Genomic DNA, 18780 nt, shown 5'->3' on the forward strand with positions numbered 1-18780 from the left:
CAGTGCTGTGTGCAGCTCGATGCATGGGCGAGGCTTTAACACCGAGCTCTAGATCTGCATCCATGAGGACCATCTCTGGCTTCCTTGGATGCTGTAAAGTAGTTTCCTTCGACACCAATCCATGCACTCTTAGCATGCATAATGCAGAAAAGATCGGGCATCTTGTGAATGTAAGCAAAACCACAGTGTATTAATGGATTGGGCCAGCTTGCAAGACTGTCAGTGCAGTTGCCTCACTCTCCGGACTAATCGGCTTCTTCACGTGAACCCTAGTCGAGCATTCCCTTCAAACGCTATATATGTCACGTTTCTCACTCTCGAAACCTTCCACACCAAACACTGGGAGTGGATCCCTCAGCAATGGACTCCTCCAATACCTCAGCCGTCCTCATAGCCTTCATGCTCTTGCTCTACTCCACTGCGCCCATTGTTTCCGGCGGCTACTGCCCCCCTCCCATGCATAAGCCACCCAGATCCAAACACCACAGGCCTAGGTCTCCTGGAGGCCCTCCCACAGGAAGACCACCTATCACAGTGCCGCCGGTCATCGGTAACCCGCCGTTCACCTTCCCGCCAGTGATCGGAGGACCGCCTGTTACGGTTCCCCCGGGCATCGGTGGGCCTCCGGGTACCAACCCACCGGGGAACAATCCTTCCGTTCCTTCTCCGGGTGCGCCGGGGTCGACGACGACATGCCCCGTGGACACCATCAGGATCGGCGCGTGCGTTGATCTGCTGGGTGGTCTCGTGCGCGTCGTCATCGGTGATCCGGTGGTGAATCAGTGCTGTCCGTTGCTGCAAGGACTCTTGGAGCTCGAGGCCGCAGTATGCTTGTGCACCAGCATTAGGCTGAGGCTTCTCAACATCAACATCTACCTGCCACTGGCACTGCAGCTGCTGATTACGTGCGGGATTACTCCTCCTCCTGGTTTCACGTGCACCGTTAATTAGAACCGAGTCCGGCTTCCTCACCTCGAGTTAAGACTCTACACTTGTTTAGATTCGAAAACACTCGAGCATCTGAACCTTCTTTCTTCCTTCCTTCTTCTGATATGCTTTTCTTCTCGATATGTAGCAGGTCGACAGAGAGTATCGTATCTTACTAGCAGATGAGTAATGGATGCAGGTGTGATTATTTTAACGCAGCTTCTTGTGGCAATGTGTTTGTGGTTGGTTTCATCAGTCAACGGAGTGAAGGAAGGAATGCATGCATGCATGCATTTCCTCGTGTCCTCAGGATGTTGTAATGGAATCCAATAAAGAGTTGTCGAGATGTGGATTGTACGCTGCCAGTGCAAGTATTGGATCTTGCTGAATCCTAAGTGCACTCTCCACTGTTCGGTGTCGGAGCTACCGGACCTCATCAGCCACATTCATCACTGATTTCTTCTGGGTTTCATCATGGACCCCAAAAAGGAGTTTTTACTTACCAAACATGATAATATCTTCGCAACCTTGACAGAACTCTATTGTTCGAGTCAGCACGAGCTTTGATACATAAATGAACTTAAAAAGAAAAATTAGATCTGAGAATATTATCCCATGTTGATATACGATAGTCTCCATGTCATGTTGTTTCGATCTCATCGAATTAATTAATAGGTCACCATATTCATGAAATTACTTCGTGATTATTAGTTATATTCACAATTCAAATTATTCTCTGTCTTTAGTAGGCAAACAAAAATAGTCGATAAGATGAAATCTACTGAACATAGAGACGCTTGCTTTCGATCACGTCCGTTCGATTCCCGACTCGAGGATCCTGAAATCTCGTCCGTCGATCTGGCCGTGCCGCAGATTGGCGTTAGCCTTCGATATCCGGGAAAGATGTGGCGTGGATTTTTTTTTGTTTATATTGTTATTTTATTGTAAAATTAGGACACGCAGCAACTTTCCGGAAAACCCCTTTGCTTATTCAAAATCACAGAATATTTTACTTTTATACACAAATGAGGAAAGAGAGATTAAAAGGGGTACCGTAAACAAAAGATTAGGCGTTTTGCATATTTACTCTGCAAAAAAATCATTTTTCTCCTTGTAGACTTTGATTAAATGTATATCCTTGACAATTAAGATTATTATATATGTATTTTATCTAAAAAGAAATCTGAAATTGGACGATCCATTGAAATCGAGTCGTCTATTATAATTTATAAAAGATAAGGGGTGTTTTTGTAAACAATCATTAAAAAACAATTAATAATTAAAAATAATATAACAAGAAGGAAATTATAAATTGGGCGGTACATTCTCCATCGCCGGCCTCTTTCCACGGTAAAGCCAGTCTCCGAAAGAGGATTGGAATTCCTCTCATGTGAAGGCAAACCCTCCGCCCTTTCGCCTTCTCTCTCCGTTGATCTCCGAGATCGGGTACTTTTATCTCGTCTCTCGCTTGTTGGTTCGATCGATGCGGTCTTGCGACCGAGAATTCGATCTGTTGACCTTCTTTTGTGTAATGTTCTTCGGGTTTTATGCCTGGATTTTGTTAAAATCTGATTGAATCTGAGGAGTTCGCGCGTCGTCGAGGGTTTTGATCTTTGGATTTTTCCTATTAGGGTTGCTGTTGGTGTTTATCGTAGCGCGGATTAGGGTTCGGAGGGGATTTCCCTGACGATTATGGGGAAAGATTTCCCTGGCGATTATTGATTGGAAAGGGAGGTGCGGTATGAAACCTCTCTTGATAGATTTCTAGATCTCGTGAATCTTGATATTCTATGGGATTTGTTTCTGATTTTGTAGTGGATTCTTACTAATGGATTTATGTGTATGTCATTCCAAGCTGCCTCAGCTGTTGTTAGGTGCGATAGCGCTAGGGTTTTTCTTGATAGCGGGTTGCAGTATTAAGGGCTTGGTAAGTTAAGAACATGTTTTGCTGGGGTTTGGGCTTCTTGGGATTGATTAGTGAACTTGAGATGGAGGAGTAAGAGAACATGTACATGTTATTTGTTCATTTTCTGAATGTTTTGGTTTTTCTTTCTTGCTAACTATCATGCCATAAAAAATACTGGTAATTTGTTGCATGATATCGTGGTAAATTCTTAAGCTTGCAATGGCCTTGATGTGGTATAGTTGTTTGTTATTTTCTCTAGGTAGCATTTGCATTTGTTCTATGGGTGATGATCTTTCAGTGGATGGCACAGCTCCATCTTCTTGGGATCTTGCACAACGACGATATGACAAGGTACTTATTCATTCCTTGCTTAATGTGCTGGAACAATTGTAGGCTCAGATTTTTATCATGTTGGAAGTTGTTGTTAACTGCTTGCTTATTATATTGAGTTGGCTACATACGGGATATTCAGGATTTCTTTAGTTAGACCGTATCGTAGGATATTAGTCTGGTGGAAGCGTATAGACTGCTTGCATATAAACTATCCATATCATTTCATTGCTTTTTCCCATCATTATCTATTCGAGTAGCCAGCTGCTTCTCTTTAACACATTGTTCCTGAGTTTAGCATCATTTTCTTTTGTAGTTTTTTTCCTTCATCTTTTCATTTTGTTGTCATCGGCTTAGGGTTGTACTTGTTAAAAATAATGATATATGAGGTTTGCACACCTTTTTCAAGGAATATCTTGCTTTCATAGAGATAGTGTGCTTTATTTGGCAAATTTTTATGATATTTGTTAGGCACACATAATTAATTCTAAGTCTTTTATTATTTAATGGTGATAAATAATAGGAAGGATATTTTCTTGCATTTCCACTTTAGTTTATTCAGATATGAAAAAAATTTAATATTTACTTTGGGATTGTTGGATGGCCAAGGGCAGAGACCAAAACACATTCTTTAGTCTCTTCTTTTTCTTCTTTCATGTGCACCTCCAAAATGTCGAGGCTCTATGCATGTAGGATCTAGTTCACCATTCTTTTCCAGCTCAAGTGTCTGTCTTCCATGCTCTTATCAGTGTCCTTGATGTCCATGTGTTTTTTTTTTGGCAATCAATCACTGAGTCTTGTTTATTGTATTTTTGTGATCAATCACTGAGTTTTGTTTATTGTATTTGATAAGCTTAATATGAACTATGAAGTTTCCAGGTATTGATTCACAAAAAATTATCCATGTTGTACAATGCCGGAACAGTTGATATTAATGGGATACTGCTCATTGTAGTCTTCATATTCACCAATGTGTCTAACTAACATTTGTGGTTCTTGAATGGTTATCCTTAATATGCTCAAGAGCATCATTTGATCACCAATAAAGATAAGGTGCAGTTGAAGATTGACAAAACACAGTATTAGCACACACCTAGGCAAACATGCATATAGAAGAATGGTCTTGCTATATTTTGATTCTCCAATTCCATAGCAATTTCTCATTTTTTAGTCGTGACATATAAAACACCATATTTCTCCACCACAAAAAGATACTAATATTTGAATTTGCCTTTTTTTTCCTGTTTATTTCCAAAGATCTGGATCATTTGGAACTTGGTCGATCTTCTCTATGAAGTTGTGGGATAATACATGTTTTCTTTGGGTGCAGAATGTTGAGCTAGAGGAGAGACTGCGAAGGTCAGCCTCATCGAAAGTTCCCTCAGATCCCAATATATGGCTACAAATGCGTGAAAACTATGAGGCTATCATTCTTGAAGATCATGATTTTTCTCAAAAGCATGATGTAGAGTATACGCTTTGGCGATTGCATTATAGGAGAATTGAGGAGTTCAGGGCACACCTCAATGTTGCAGCATCTGCCGGTTCAAATGCATCACCTGCAGGGAAGGGTCACATTCGGCCTGATAGAATCAAGAAAATACGTAATATTTTTAAAAGTTTCCTGACAGAAGCAACCGGATTTTACCATGATCTAATACTTAAAATCAGAGCAAAATATGGCCTGCCTTTTAGTTATCTTGATGAGGGACCTGAAAACCAAACTGTTTCTACAAAAGACGAAAAGAGATCAGCCAAGATGAAGAAAGGACTATTATCTTGTCACCGTTGTCTGATATACCTGGGAGATCTTGCTCGTTACAAAGGACTGTATGGAGGAGACTCAGTTAGTCGTGATTATGCAGCAGCTTCTGGTTACTATTTGCAGGCAGCTTCTCTTTGTCCTTCAAGTGGCAATCCACATCATCAGGTTCTTCTAACTAGTTTCTGAAACATATATATGGTTCTTTATGTTCTCAATGCAGGGCTTCAATTAATAGTGGTTGTTACTTCTCAGACTCGTGTTTGTATTATTCTGGTTATTGTCATGTTTCTTATATGCGGATAACTTCCGTTTTGCCAGCTTGCCATACTTGCTTCTTATTCGGGTGATGAATTGTTGGCAATCTACCGGTACTTCAGGAGTTTGGAAGTGGAAAGTCCTTTTTCAACAGCAAGAGATAACTTGATTATAGCTTTTGAGAAGGTATGCTATTTACACAACTGACCGATGTGCCATTTGATTGTGTTGACAGATCTTTTGGGCAGTAAAATACACTCTCCAATTAGGTAGATTTGCCTGCAGCCTAGGACACTTTCTATTATCCCAGATCATGGCTTTGCTGCCTTCATGAAATTCTGGTCTTATGTTATGCTGAACATTATATGGCATTGTTAGTTGTCTTCAGCAAGTAGTTATTGCATAATCATCTGGATATATTACAACCTTCTAGTGAAGGATGATGTGCACTTTCAAAGTAAATGTTTTTGATCCTGTTCTCTATCTTAACCTTTGATGACCATGATACTTTATAATTGGTTGGTGCAACTTTGAGGAATTTCTTGCAAAAGTAACATTGCTCGTGTTGTTGCATGACCTCATGTTTTGCGTAATATCTTCTTTTTGCTTTTTTTCATTCAGCTTTACTGATTGATGAGTACTTTCACCTTTTCCTAACTTTATTTTTTTCTACAGAACCGGCAAAATTACTCTCAATTGCCCAGAAATCTGAAAGTTCCGTCGGGCAGGGCACCTGGTACAGGTGGACAAGGTACAGTAGGTGGGTTTCTGGCAAAAGATTCTGAAATAGAAACCATTGTCAAAGAGCAAGATTTAACCATTTCAGAAGTATTTAGATCTTTTTGTATACGTTTTCTCCGATTCAGTGGCATTCTCTTCACACGGACAAGGTACTTCAGTATGACTTTTTTCAGTTATGCATTTTTAAGATACTTGCATACTCATTGCTCAATTTTACAGCTTGGAAACTTGTGGAGAAATTTTGTCCTCGGTAATAAGTGATCTTCACGTGCTTCTTTCATCTGGTCCCGATGATGTGGTTAATTTTGGTTCTGATGTTGCTGAAAATGCATTGTTCATTTTGAGGCTTGTTGCAATTCTTATATTTTCTGTACATAATGTGAAAAGGGAGTCAGAAAACCAGTCATATGCCAAGATCTTACAGCATACAGTGTTGCTGCAGAATGCATTTACAGCTGCCTTTGAGTTTGCTGGTTATATTACAAAGAGATGCACAGAGTTACATGATGCTGCATCAAGCTTTCTATTGCCAGCTATTCTGATTTTCATTGAGTGGCTGGCATGTCATCCAGATGCAGCAGCAGGTATTAATGTTGATGAAAAACAAGCTTCTGCAAGATCATTCTTTTGGAGTCAGTGTGTGTCATTAACAAATAAGCTTATGCTAACTGGATTTGCATCTATTGTTGGTGCCGATGATGAAACCTTCTTTTTTAACACGAGTAAGTATGATGTTGGAGAAAGTGGTGACCATCTTGCATTATGGGAGGATTTCGAATTGAGAGGATTCTTACCCCTAGTGCCAGCTCAAGTCATTTTAGATTTTTCAAGGAAGCGTGTGTATGGAAATGATGGTTTCATGGAGGACAAGAGTTCTCGTGTGCAAAGGATCATTGCAGCGCTACGGGCTCTTATGAATGTTGTTAGTATTGATCAGCAGAGAATTTATTTTGATTCCAATCTTAAGAAATTTGTAGTGGCTACGGAGCCTCCATTATCCAAAGATCATGTGGATACTGACTTTCTTGATGTGCCAGAAACAAACGATATAAATCAAGCCTGTCAAATTCAAAGTTTGGCTGAAGTTGGAGCAACACTATCCAGCATGCCAGGTCATGATATGACACTATGTAAGCTGCAGCCACATATAGAAGGAGAAGAAGAGGAAGAAATTGTCTTTAAACCAACAGTTTTTGACAAAGATCCTAATGTAATTGCTTCAAAGTCAACTGTTCAAGATGTCAATTCCATACAAGTTTCAGCATCTGGTCATTGGACACCTTATGGACCAGAGCTCCCTGGACCTCCCATTAGTGTTCATTTTTCAAGTGCTTTAAATGTCAGTTCACAGTTGCAAACAACTGGCCCTAATGTCTCACAAATGCCTTTGCAATATGTCAACCCTGATGCTTCAAAATGGTCCGCTGATCATGAAGCATTCTTACATGATGGCCTGAAGAAGATGAACGCAATACAAAATGGACATTTTGGCAATCAGATGTTGAAAGGGTTTCCTAATGATTTTCATCCTACTCCATTTTCATTTGTACCTCCTGATCTAGGTGCAGCAATTACTGTGCCTAGTCATCTTAAAGCTACAGAAGTTATGGTACCTTCAATACTTGACACCATGGTACATTCAGGAGCAACCTTTGATGGTCTGTCTGATAAGCTCACAGCAGCAGTGCCAGCATCAAGAAGAAATCCCGTAAGCCGTCCTGTTAGGCACCTTGGGCCTCCACCAGGTTTTGGCCATGCTTCATCCATTGAAAATGTTCGTAATTCTGTTCTAAAGAATCAGAAGCCGCAGACAGATGCTTATAGCTGGCTAGATGGTCATCAAGCTCCTTCAGTGCAAGGTGTGGAGATGGAGAACTCTTTCATACAAACTGCACGTCAATATCCGATTGTCACTACTGCTACAAATAGTACCTCTGTGACCAGCAATTCCATATTCCCGTTTCCAGGGAAACAAGTGTCTAAGTCGCCGACTCAGATGGAGGCAGAGAGAAGTTCCCAAGATTTCCGTCTTTTTGAGCAACTGAAGCCATATGCTGAAAAGCAGCTTCAGCAAACAAATTTGCAGCATCCGATGATTCCTGAACAGTATCAGTCACTTTGGTCTGGCCGGTAGTTCACATGAAACTCTTTATGAAGATTATCATTGGTAATAAAGAACCAACATTATAGTATTTTTCTGAAATTTGCATGTTATATTTGAAGAGTAATGGAGTTTGTCTAACTATGAACCTTCTGCTTTAGTTGTTGCTGAGAATCTGTCACAACGTTGGCCTGCAGCTGCTGGTGCTTGTCGAATTGGGCTCTACTGCTGTGGCTCTCCTGATGTAGTTAAGTTAATATCGAAGTGGTTGGTCTTGGGAGCAATGCAGGTGGTTGCCCTTGAATTGGTAAGTGCGAATTCTCCGGCTCCCACTTTCTTTCGTCATGGTTACTTAATGGTATTCAGAAGATGTAAAAAGATTTGATGAAATTTCTTTTTTTTTAAACATATTGTTTCTCTTACACTAGGCTCACATAATTATTTATTAATAACAATTTCTTTTTCGTCATGGACAAGTTATTATTGTGCTAGTACTTATTATGATCCTTATTTGATTGGTATGTAGTGGATCCGTTGACTACTAACGACAGGGAGCCATTTATCTTTTTATCACTAAATTCCCTTGTGATCTGATCGAGCACTTCATGAAAAACAAGGAATGATATTAAATCAAAATTTTTCTGGTTTTATTTGATATATTTTATTTATTCAAATGAATTCGAAGATGGACTTTACTGTTTCTCAATTCTTCAAATTAAAGATGGATTAACGTATCCTAGTAGTTAATAGTTTAATGCTGCAGGGATTTGGTTCATTCCATTGTAAGTCTTTTGTTCTCTATCTTCTCCTTTTGGCTCATGTTGTCTTGGATCCCCTCATCAGGTCACAACTAAAACCTGAGGGAAGAATGGAAACGATGAGAGGAGTTGAATGGAAGAGAGTTGGAAGACAGCAAAGAAGGGAACATACCAGAGGATGAGAGGGAGTGTGTCAGAGAGGGAGAGAGAGAGAGAATGGCTAGTAGGGGGGAATTGGAGGGGGGTGTTTGTATTTGCATTCACATATATATGATGAATCATGAATTGGAAGGCACCTGCAGACCCAACGGCCGCTAGTGATTCTTTGGGGTACTTTTGCTGATTCCACAGCAATATGGAACATACGCCATTTGATGTGGTATATAAGTTTCCCAGGATGCATTGGGATGCAGCTCAAACAAGATACGCTCTCTTTGCATGCAAAGGGTATGGGGTTTGGTACCCTGCATATCCAATTGTCTGGGCTCCAAATTGTTGCGACCTTATGTTTTTGCTATTTTCTATACTTTTCTAGTGATATTGGTACTGTAGCATATGCCAGGGCATACAAGTCTTGTACACATGAAATCTTAATAGAAGTAGGAGATGACAAGGTATTCATGGCATTATATTATACAGTATTATAATATAATGATCTCGTACACCGTATTATCTTAAATAATTGATGATCATCGTATGTAGAAGTAACAAGAACTATACCAATCATTTAAGCAGATGTTAAAGAAAGCACTTTAAAGCCATCCATGATGAGGAAGCTACACATCCTAACTACATACATTTTGCCATTATTCAGTATGTCTTGATTCCTTTTATAATAAGATCTAAGCGGCTGATTTACATTATTCAGTATAGTAACAAGTTCAGGTTGTACTGGATCTCTAATATGTTATGGAGTACACTACACTGTACAGAATGAATTTGAGCAGAGTTAGTTTCTGACACGGGCATAACATGTACACGGCAAGCATTTTAAAGTGTTTTTGCTACATCGAGTAGAACTTTAATAAGGTGTATGTACCATGTACCAAAGAGTGCTTGTCATAAAGGTTTCATGAAATTCTTCCAGACTATGGTAGAGAAATAGGAAGGATTCATTGAGTTGTTCAGGCTCTATAAATTTAGACAACTAAAAATTGTGGAATTAAATATCAGTGTCCTTCTATACCAATCTATAATACGTCAACAGACCTTATGGTTGATTAATAGCAGTTTGTCTTCTTTTTTTACTTTGGGACTTGCTGGTCCATGGATACCAAATGTGCATTCGGTGGCCATACCCATTCAGATGGCTAAGAGTCATGCTTCATTCATGATATATCTGTTTATGATGTGTTAGGCAGAGAAGATAATTGACAAAGCCTTAATCTGATTGTTTCTTGTGTCTGACTTTTAAGAGCTGGCTGTTTATATCTAATCATTCTAACTCCTTTAGTAAGAAAGTTCTTTTTTATTTCTTGATACCTGCTCTTTTTTGTTGGAGTGCAGTTGATATCATGACCATATGAATCATGAAAAAGATAGTTTAGGCCACCCTAAGAAATAGAAAACTTAAGCCAGATGCATGCCGACATAGCGTGTATAAATTTAAAGGGACAGAGGTTCCTCAATTTTAAAAGAATAATGATTGATTAAGTTATATTTATCCCTGTATCTCCTCCTTCCAGGATGTGCCGAGTGCTTCAAAAGGATGGTGAATCATGAGCTAGAAGCTAGTCCAGTCCTTGCTTGCCGAGAGAGGAAAGGTCGTGAGATCTTCAACAGGCTTTACATGGCAGGAACCTGAGCCAGAGTTGTGGAGGTGCTTCTACATCTTATTATCCTCTAGTAGTCATGATGGGTCGTCGGTGAGTGGTTCGTAGATGCCGCACAGAATGTTGTCTTCTTCATCCATAGTAGAAAAGTTGTGGGTTGCCCCTTCGACGCTGCACCAAAAGAAACTTCACACCAAGGCTGCTTATCGATATTGCTTGAATCAGGAAACTATTTGAAGTGCAAAAAACCACTATGCTTGTTGACTTGATGTGACATCTACCTTATTTTCTAGGACCTTGTCTTTCTTCTTTGTTAATTTGGGGCTCTCAGACATCCCAATGTGTTTTGATCTTTGCTTCGTTTGAAAAACCTTCATGAAACAATATGTATGGGTGTCGACGATTGATGTCTTAAAATAATCAATTGCTTGTTTGATATTATCATCTAATGAGTTCGGATAGGTGGCTAATGATCTGTTTGCTGTATGGTTCGGCAGATGCAAAGAGCTGATGAGCTTTTGGTTTCAACATATTACTTCAGGTATTCTTTTGCCTATCTATCGCTGCCACCTCAAAGACCGCTACGAGTTGTTAATCGATGGCAAACTATGTTGAAAGTTCACGAAACCGATAGTTTCCAAAGGGAGAATTCTATCTTATGTTCTTCTATTTTTTTCGTACAGGCCAATGTTATGTGCATTGATCGTATTGGCTTCCCACTTGGAAAGTAAGCTTTAGATTTGTGCGTTTGGGAAAGGAAAATATTGCTCAAAGCAAGACCTGCTGTGGCCTCAATATTGTTATCATAGAGTGAATATTTCGGTGGATAGTGAGCGAGTGCACTCTTATGTAGTCGATAGGATATATCATGATTTGCTAATTGGTTGGTGCACTCTTAATTTAGTTGATCGTGTATTATGAGTTGCTAATTGGTTGACAAACTACGTTTGAGATCATTCTCGTCTTTTGTTCGAGGGACAGTCCACCTTCTTTTTTTGTTGCATAATGTTATGGGCATTAGTTGTATTCATTTTCGAAACTCATATATTGTATTATTTATTAAAAAAATAAAAAATACATAAAATTTAATATTATATATAGTTTTCTTCTTTTGTTTTTGTTTTTGTTTATATTAAATATTATAAAATTTAATATAGTTGTTTAAATTTGTATTAAAAAAATAATTAAAAAAAAAACTCATGTGGGTGTCAGTTAAAATATTCTGATTATTATTAGTGCACTGTTACACTAAGCCCGCATTTTCTATATTTTTGATCCCATAGAAAAAACGTAGTGGTTTCACATTAGAGTAACTCAACCAAATGACCTCACAAGGTAGTGAATGATCCTCACAGGCAACCATCATGTTGACCCACTGGTCAAGCCATCCTTTGAACCTGTCCGCAAAAGTCAACTGTTGGAACATAACAAGAGACTGCATTTTTACTGGCTCGTACGGAAACATGATCATCATCATCATATTGTGGAAAATGGTCGACCTGCACACATGGCCATGCAACAAAAACCCATGGGGCCAGCTTCCTTCATGGAAGGTTTAACCTTACATACAAGTGCTAGAGTTATAATCGCATCGTCAAACACGATAAGAACACAAGGAACATAAATACTGCATAAAACAGCTCGCAGTCTCATGCTTCTTCAGTGTAAAACATCATGAAAGTGCCTAATCTTTCTGTTATAAGTCGGCTTGACTAGATTTTGATCTTTTTCCGCAATGAGCTTTTTGCTACTGCAACATGTTTCTTTGCCATTCCTTTACTTGAAATTCTGTCATTCTCAGTCTCACTGGTTTTCTTTTCCCGTCCTTTGTTATCCTCAGCGGTCTCATTTTTCTTCGAAGTTTCATAAGTTTCCTCTTTCTCGCTTGGTGATTCTTCTGCATCCACATTTTTTTTGGACATGACATTTGCTGATTTCTTTCTCGAAACCTTTTCCGATTGGTTTCCAGTTAAATTCTGTAATTCTGGCACATAGGCTGAAGTCTGCACACAGATATGATTTAGTTGAATAACCATATAAATACAAAAGAGAATTTTACACAGCAAGGACTTACTCTGCCAGCAGCTGTGATAAATTCGATCTTCATTCCTGTCAAAAAAGAAGACCGCAATTGTCCTTAATAATAAGCTTTGATATGTAGTTTTGCATACTTCCATATTTGCACACATTCATAAATGTACAGAACAATAGGTCAGGAAATATTATCTTCTGAATGATTCGTGGCCAGTGATCAGGCAATAAAGAATGTCACTTTCCAACTCATGCAGCACATCTATCTTAAATGTCATGGATTATCTATCATTATACATGTTCTATTTGTTCCTATTCAAACCACACACACACACAGTCATTTTGCCTGGAAGGATTATATTGCCAAGATTTTGGCAACTGACACTGCTTGCTGTTTAGAGCTTGAAGAACGCAAAGGTGCTAATAATAAATATAATTGTGTTGAGGCATTTATGAGTATCATCACATCTGGGAATAAGTTTCTTATTCCTTGGTTTCCAAATGAAATATTAAAGCACCACCTTCTGATAAAGTATGCAATATTCAACTAAAAACAATGAAATGGTGAATTATAAGGGGAAATAGATCTGACTGCAGATAAAGGAAGTAACTTCAGCTGCAGCCTGTTTTACCAAATGCTAAAGGTGTCAACTGATTTTCATCGGCAGGCATAACTTACCAGTGGCCATGCCATAGTGTTGGTCCACCAAGAAAATAACTTTCCTTTATAATCTAAACACACAATCTTGAAGCTCCAGACATTACTACTTTTAGACAGCACAGAGTGACTCAAAACATATTCATTTGATCATTTCCTTTAGTGATTTCTATGAAACTTGAGGATAGCCATTCTGCTATCACTGGATTGTAAATGCAACAATTGTGAGAGCTTAAAAGATGTTGCTTTTCATTTTGCTGCATTGGAAAATTATAGCTGAAATAAATGATTTTAGTGTCTAAAGCAATCCCATCATACAAGCAAACATGCTATGAAGAACTGTTTCCAGAAGATCATATCTGTTATTAGTAATCACTTCCGTATCTTACAGTATTGCTCTGGCATTAGCAAATTTTAGAACTTCCTTTTGTTATGAGAAACCCTTCATGCTCCTATTACCCAAAAATAGGGCCTTTCATTGTTTTGTGACATCTGCATCTCCACCATGCATATACTAAATGATGACTGTCCAGTTGTTTCAAAATTAGTTGATCAGGAATATTAAAGTTGAACAAATGCATGCTAAGCTATGGCAATCCTTATTCGTAACAATTTCTTTTGGTAAGCATGGCATTTCGTTCACCATCTCACCATATTCATGTACGACCTTGTTAATTTCTATGACAGACCAAAGATGGATCCACAAGTTCTTGTCCTTGAAGAAGGTCTGGAGCAACCAACACGTATGTACATCTCCTGGAGTCTCATTCCACTATTCACATTAATACAGCAATGATATATGTAAAATCCATGGAATTGGGAAAGAGTTGTTCTCATTTGAAAGATGTAGGAGGTGATTTTTATGAGTACCATGATACATTGCATCATTCAGTTCATTTCAATAACAATATTCTAATTAAAAAAAATATATAGCAACACCCATGATATTGTTATTTTGGGCCAACAGGCAAACAAAACTTTACAACATTTTTAAAAAGTTTAGTAAGATGCTAAAAGAGTACTCCGCCATCAACTGATTACCATTTTTTTCAGAATTTGAAACTATAATACCATCCCTAATCCTTAACAAAACAATCCAACCAAGTAAGGCTGAAGAGGGACTGCTTTATTGTCATGGATATCATCTATAACTAACAGTTAGTTTAGTGTAAAATTATAGAATTGGAGATCCTATGTCCTTTAAATTTGATTTAATGAGCATGAATTCAATAAGAGGTACAATGTCTTCCAAATCAAGAATCAAATTTTGGATGACTGCTAATTACAATAAGTTAGACGAGCATAAAAATTGATAATTTGAAATAAATATTGATGTTTTATCAAACCAATCTTTGAAGTTGAAGCAAATGCATTCATTTATGATAGTTGGCCAATGGTTGGGAACCAAACCATCCATAAAGGCTTTCCTGGGTTTCTTTTCACGACAATAAAAAATCCAATCTTGAGGGTACTGACTACAATGAGCTCCAATTTCCAGAGTCTTGTCAATTAATTACCTGTAAATCCATTTGACTAAAGGATCAATATGATCGATAAAAAAAAGAGTATCTTACCATTGACCTTGCCAGGCCTTTTCCCCCATCGAAAATGAAACAACCATTCTTTCGGGAAACGATTGGAGTCAGCATCAACTTCAACAGCATATTCAATAACCTACAGATATTTTTTTCTGCATTTGTTTGTAACAATGACGAGATTCTTTCACTTGCTTAAAACTGTCAATTGAAAGATGATATATAACATTGTGTACATGTCTCACCTCTCTGATGCATCTGTGCAGTGACTCGCAGCACTCTTTTGACAAGCTTGAAGCAATTTGAAGAGGATGAATCTTTGCCTAAACATTGTCAAAACCTAAAGTGTTACAGACATCTTCAAATGAAAACTTCAACAATTCTATTGTACATGAAAATCTATTATGAACTAACAGAAATTATTCAACACATACTTATGAACGGAAGAGTATGCACAATTAACCAGGCTTGGACTGAGCCTCTGACTGGTGGAACGAGAATAAACAACATATAACATCTTCCGCAACATTATCAATGAGAAACAGACACACATTGTCACATTCATGGAAGAGAGGTCAAGAACCCAAGGTGGCCTTAATGATGGTTACATCCTGTCTGACTAAATTTGATTTGTTCTATTCAGAAGTAGCAGGGTGGTTGGACACAGTTAATTAAGGAACCTCCTCAAATGAAGCAAGAAACAGACTAATTAGGGGGACCCTTCAAATGATTTCAAAGAAACAATCTTTTATGGTTGGAGATAGAAGAAGAAAAAGAAAAGAAGTTGGACCTACCCGCCACAGAAGGTCTACATCTGGTACTTAGATTTATCTGGGAACAGTTTGATACTCCAAAAAGATAATAGTGGTAACAAGTTACAAATTTTATCAAGAAAAAGGTCATTGAATATGTCTAGACATGTATGTAACACAGAAAGGCAACACAGATAACCTGGTAAAGCACCTCATCAGCGATCCAGTTACCAATACCTGAAACATAGCTCTGCATCAAAAGAAATATTCTTATTTAAAAAATGTCATGAAATTATATTGCAAAGTTAAAGTAAATGATATTTTTTTTCAAAGTAGACATCCAAATATATAGGAAGTCAAATCTCATGGTAAAAGTGAAAAACAGCAAAGTCAATATGAACACAGATAATACAGCCAAATTCACTTTACAAGGATTATTTTGAACTTTCAAAAGAAACATTGCAGCATCTATCAATCACAGTCCACCCAACTTTCTGTACACTATACGATTTTTAGGTTGTACAGCTATCTTTGTTGGCTCTCCTATACAACTTAAATCAATTGCATATACCATAGGAGTAATCTTCACTCACCTTTGTGTCCATAATATCTTTTCTCATTTGATTAACCATCACATTCATAGATCTGCATTTGTCTGATGGTCAACAAGAATGTGATTGACTGATTCTCATACAATGTCCTGAACTTTTATGTCCTCACAACATGGTCAAGACTCAAGATATCTACATTACAAAATTCCTATAACATGGAAAGGAAGTTTTGTTATGAAAAATTTTTGGTGAGCTAGATGAATAATCAATGTTATGTGTCTTATGTCTTACAATTTCAGCCATTAGAAGAACAAACTTCTTGAGAGATGAAGCAGACAAGTCCATCAATGATGATGCATAACTTCTTATGAACCGGAACATATCATTCAGATGATATGCAATTTTTGCAACTTATCAACGCTAGAAAAAGGTGAATAAGATACCATGCCTCTTATACAATGACAGAAGATCAAGTAACATTCAGGATTGGATTTTAACAGATGTAACATCCTATATGGTAGTTCCAATAATAAAATTAACCTGATCCAGTAAAAGAGCCTTTATTGCAGTCTTCTTTTTGCTAAGTGACTCCACAAAGTCACCAACTGGCATAAGCTCTAATAGAGCATCTGGCCCTAGCTCAGAAATTGGAGGTACAGATTCTGGCTGCAATAAACAAAGTTTGTAAGAATAGCGACAATGTTAATGAAGATTGCAATAAAAATATGTGTGGAACAATGAATGTTGGAGCATACATCTTCAAGCAACCGAACTCGGGCAAAACGTCTCTTATCAGTAAAAGAAAACTCCAGCCCATCATCTAGCTGCAAATTCAGTAGACAAGACGTAGCCACGTTAAAAAAGGCTGTTATTGTCACTGAAAACAGAAGAGATAACAAAAATTCATGAGTATATTTCAATAGAGAGATTAACTCATAGCAGCAGGATGATTGCCGGTACATGGTAATTACATTAAGTCCTCAACCCACAAAATGAACCTGATTGAAAAGAATTATTCTTCAAAGGCCACAAATATAGAGGAACATCAGACATAGCTAAGCTTCAAACATGATATTATTACAGTTCCTCTCTCTTCCATCATTATCTAGGGCTCCACTGCACAGAGTGACACGAGAACCCTAACGTGTAATGTAGAACAAGCAGTTGGCTTGACAAGTAGGACAAATCTGTTTTACCAGAATTCTTGATACTAAATTTTAGCAACTTTTAGTTTTTTTATAATTTAACTCACTTTTTAATTAACGGAATAAAGTTCACCGATATATAATCAAAAAGTCAGTACAGAAATTATTTGTTCATTTTCAAAAAAATTCTAACTGAATACAAAGAGTTGAAACATCAACAAGTAAAATTGCTTTCTGCCTAAGTTATCATATAAATGCATCAAACCAAGTTTGCTGATATTACGTAAAGACTACTGCTGTTTTCAACTATAACTAGGCCCTCCTTAACTGGAAAATCTCCAAGTTCAAATCTTCATTGAACCCCTACAACAAATAACGGAGTTCTCATGAAGTAGCTACCTAATGTGCAACTAGTCCTTCAGATATTTACCAAATATGATTGAATGACTTAAAATTAGGTGCCAAGCAGCTCACATCTCTATTGTAAAGAGAAAGGGAGCTAATTGCGACCGTGAAATTCTCATCACAACACTGAAACTGTGAGACACAATGTGTTATAAGCAGAGCATAAGAAAAATAAGCACACGAAAAGAAGAACTTTTACTTCAATGAACACCTTCGAGTGCTTTGAAGGCCATTCATCGGTATCGCTCACCGCAGACCTAAAAACAACCGAAGCAATTTTAACACCCGATGAAAGCTCGGATTTTTCTATGATTTGATATATACATGACCGAAAAAGACAACCTCTTGTACTTCGTTACTGCGACGCCCTTGATGTAAACGGCACCCGCCATTCCTAGAACCATCGAAGACGAAGCGAGAAGCTTAACAGACGAACGAAGAGGAAGGATTACGATAAGTGGGAAAGGGAATACCGACCGAACTGGAAGGTGGGGAAGGGCGGAGAATCAAGGCGGAGCCAGAGATTCTTGCCCTTGCGGAGGGCGGCGAGGATGGTCTTGCCGAAGAGGGCCGCCTCGAGGTCGGAGCGGGAGACGCCCTCGATGACCTTGAGGTCGTCTGCGACTGAACAGGCGGCGATCTTTTTCCCGGTGCAGTGCTCCTCGATCGCCCGCCGCGCCGCCTCCACCTCCGGGAGTTCAGGCATCCTCGAACCGCTCTCTCCTGGCTTCGTTGCAATCTCCGTCTCCTCTCCTCTCGGCTCGTCGTCGCTAGAAACGAATCGGATCCGCAACGATCTATTAGCCATTTAGTAAGGATCCGATAGATTTCGGATCCGCATGTAAATGCATTCATATCCGAGACCCAATAACTAAAATACAATAAACATTTATTTAAGCTAAAATAATCTTAATGATTCTTTTAACGATTATATTCTTTGAAGGTTTTCAAAATATCATATATATATATATATATATATATATATAATTTTTAGTATTACAATTTTTCTTGCATGACAGTAGATATTATGATTTGATATTAGAGATATGCTTTGAAATAAAAAAAACTTGATATTGTAAAAGTATTTTAGATTTATATTTATTTATTAACATTATTCGTTTACGAAAAGATGTTATTGAGTTTTGATT

At 38.2% G+C, this 18780-nt stretch overlaps 3 protein-coding genes across 10 annotated transcripts; 2 read left to right on the forward strand and 1 right to left on the reverse strand.

Annotated features, from left to right (window-relative positions):
• The first annotated feature begins 318 nt into the window (after window positions 1-318).
• LOC135636317 (36.4 kDa proline-rich protein-like) lies at window positions 319-1284 on the forward strand. Of its 2 annotated transcripts, none has more exons than XM_065147996.1 (2): window positions 319-977; window positions 1076-1284. In XM_065147996.1, exon 1 carries the CDS (start codon window positions 361-363, stop codon window positions 949-951), a length of 591 nt encoding a protein of 196 aa, XP_065004068.1. In that variant the 5' UTR covers window positions 319-360; the 3' UTR covers window positions 952-977; window positions 1076-1284. The 2 variants fall into 2 exon arrangements, with proteins under 2 accessions (XP_065004068.1, XP_065004062.1); XM_065147990.1 differs by having other exon boundaries at window positions 1079-1284.
• Window positions 1285-2255: 971 nt separating this feature from the next.
• On the forward strand, window positions 2256-10996 carry LOC135614635 (nonsense-mediated mRNA decay factor SMG7-like). 5 transcript variants are annotated; one of them, XM_065112212.1, is made up of 10 exons: window positions 2256-2373; window positions 2559-2666; window positions 2792-2854; window positions 3093-3184; window positions 4494-5093; window positions 5247-5369; window positions 5859-6073; window positions 6144-8091; window positions 8187-8332; window positions 10469-10996. In XM_065112212.1, exons 4-8 carry the CDS (start codon window positions 3113-3115, stop codon window positions 8056-8058), a joined length of 2925 nt encoding a protein of 974 aa, XP_064968284.1. In that variant the 5' UTR covers window positions 2256-2373; window positions 2559-2666; window positions 2792-2854; window positions 3093-3112; the 3' UTR covers window positions 8059-8091; window positions 8187-8332; window positions 10469-10996. The 5 variants fall into 5 exon arrangements, with proteins under 5 accessions (XP_064968284.1, XP_064968271.1, XP_064968279.1 ...); XM_065112199.1 differs by lacking the exon at window positions 2792-2854; XM_065112207.1 differs by lacking the exon at window positions 2792-2854 and having other exon boundaries at window positions 2559-2661.
• A 1073-nt stretch (window positions 10997-12069) lies between these two features.
• LOC135586888 (formamidopyrimidine-DNA glycosylase-like) lies at window positions 12070-18398 on the reverse strand. Of its 3 annotated transcripts, none has more exons than XM_065112230.1 (10): window positions 18110-18398; window positions 17975-18026; window positions 17844-17889; window positions 16838-16906; window positions 16623-16748; window positions 15731-15781; window positions 15025-15102; window positions 14819-14918; window positions 12630-12664; window positions 12070-12558 (listed from the first exon to the last, which is right to left on the reverse strand). In XM_065112230.1, the coding sequence occupies exons 1-10, from the start codon at window positions 18336-18338 to the stop codon at window positions 12268-12270; spliced, it is 1077 nt and encodes a 358-aa protein (XP_064968302.1). In that variant the 5' UTR covers window positions 18339-18398; the 3' UTR covers window positions 12070-12267. The 3 variants fall into 3 exon arrangements, 2 of the variants coding, with proteins under 2 accessions (XP_064968302.1, XP_064968298.1); XM_065112226.1 differs by having other exon boundaries at window positions 17832-17889; XR_010487625.1 differs by having other exon boundaries at window positions 12545-12558; window positions 14819-14934; window positions 17832-17889.
• Between the last annotated feature and the right edge of the window lie 382 nt (window positions 18399-18780).

Source organism: Musa acuminata, chromosome BXJ1-3, assembly GCF_036884655.1.
Source record: "Musa acuminata AAA Group cultivar baxijiao chromosome BXJ1-3, Cavendish_Baxijiao_AAA, whole genome shotgun sequence".
Taxonomy (NCBI): Eukaryota; Viridiplantae; Streptophyta; class Magnoliopsida; order Zingiberales; family Musaceae; genus Musa; species Musa acuminata.

Bases quoted from the DNA above. Each gene is read 5' to 3' on its own strand.
- LOC135636317 (XM_065147996.1), top strand. From the start codon at position 361: ATGGACTCCTCCAATACCTCAGCCGTCCTCATAGCCTTCATGCTCTTG.
- LOC135614635 (XM_065112212.1), top strand. From the start codon at position 3,113: ATGGGTGATGATCTTTCAGTGGATGGCACAGCTCCATCTTCTTGGGAT. The intron at 5,370-5,858 runs GTATGCTATTTA...TTTTTTCTACAG, and splicing joins TGATTATAGCTTTTGAGAAG to AACCGGCAAAATTACTCTCA. The intron at 6,074-6,143 runs GTACTTCAGTAT...TCAATTTTACAG, and splicing joins ATTCTCTTCACACGGACAAG to CTTGGAAACTTGTGGAGAAA.
- LOC135586888 (XM_065112226.1), bottom strand. From the start codon at position 18,338: ATGCCTGAACTCCCGGAGGTGGAGGCGGCGCGGCGGGCGATCGAGGAG. The intron at 17,890-17,974 runs GTTGTCTTTTTC...GGTTGTTTTTAG, and splicing joins GCAGTAACGAAGTACAAGAG to GTCTGCGGTGAGCGATACCG. The intron at 14,919-15,024 runs GTGAGACATGTA...AAATATCTGTAG, and splicing joins TGCACAGATGCATCAGAGAG to GTTATTGAATATGCTGTTGA.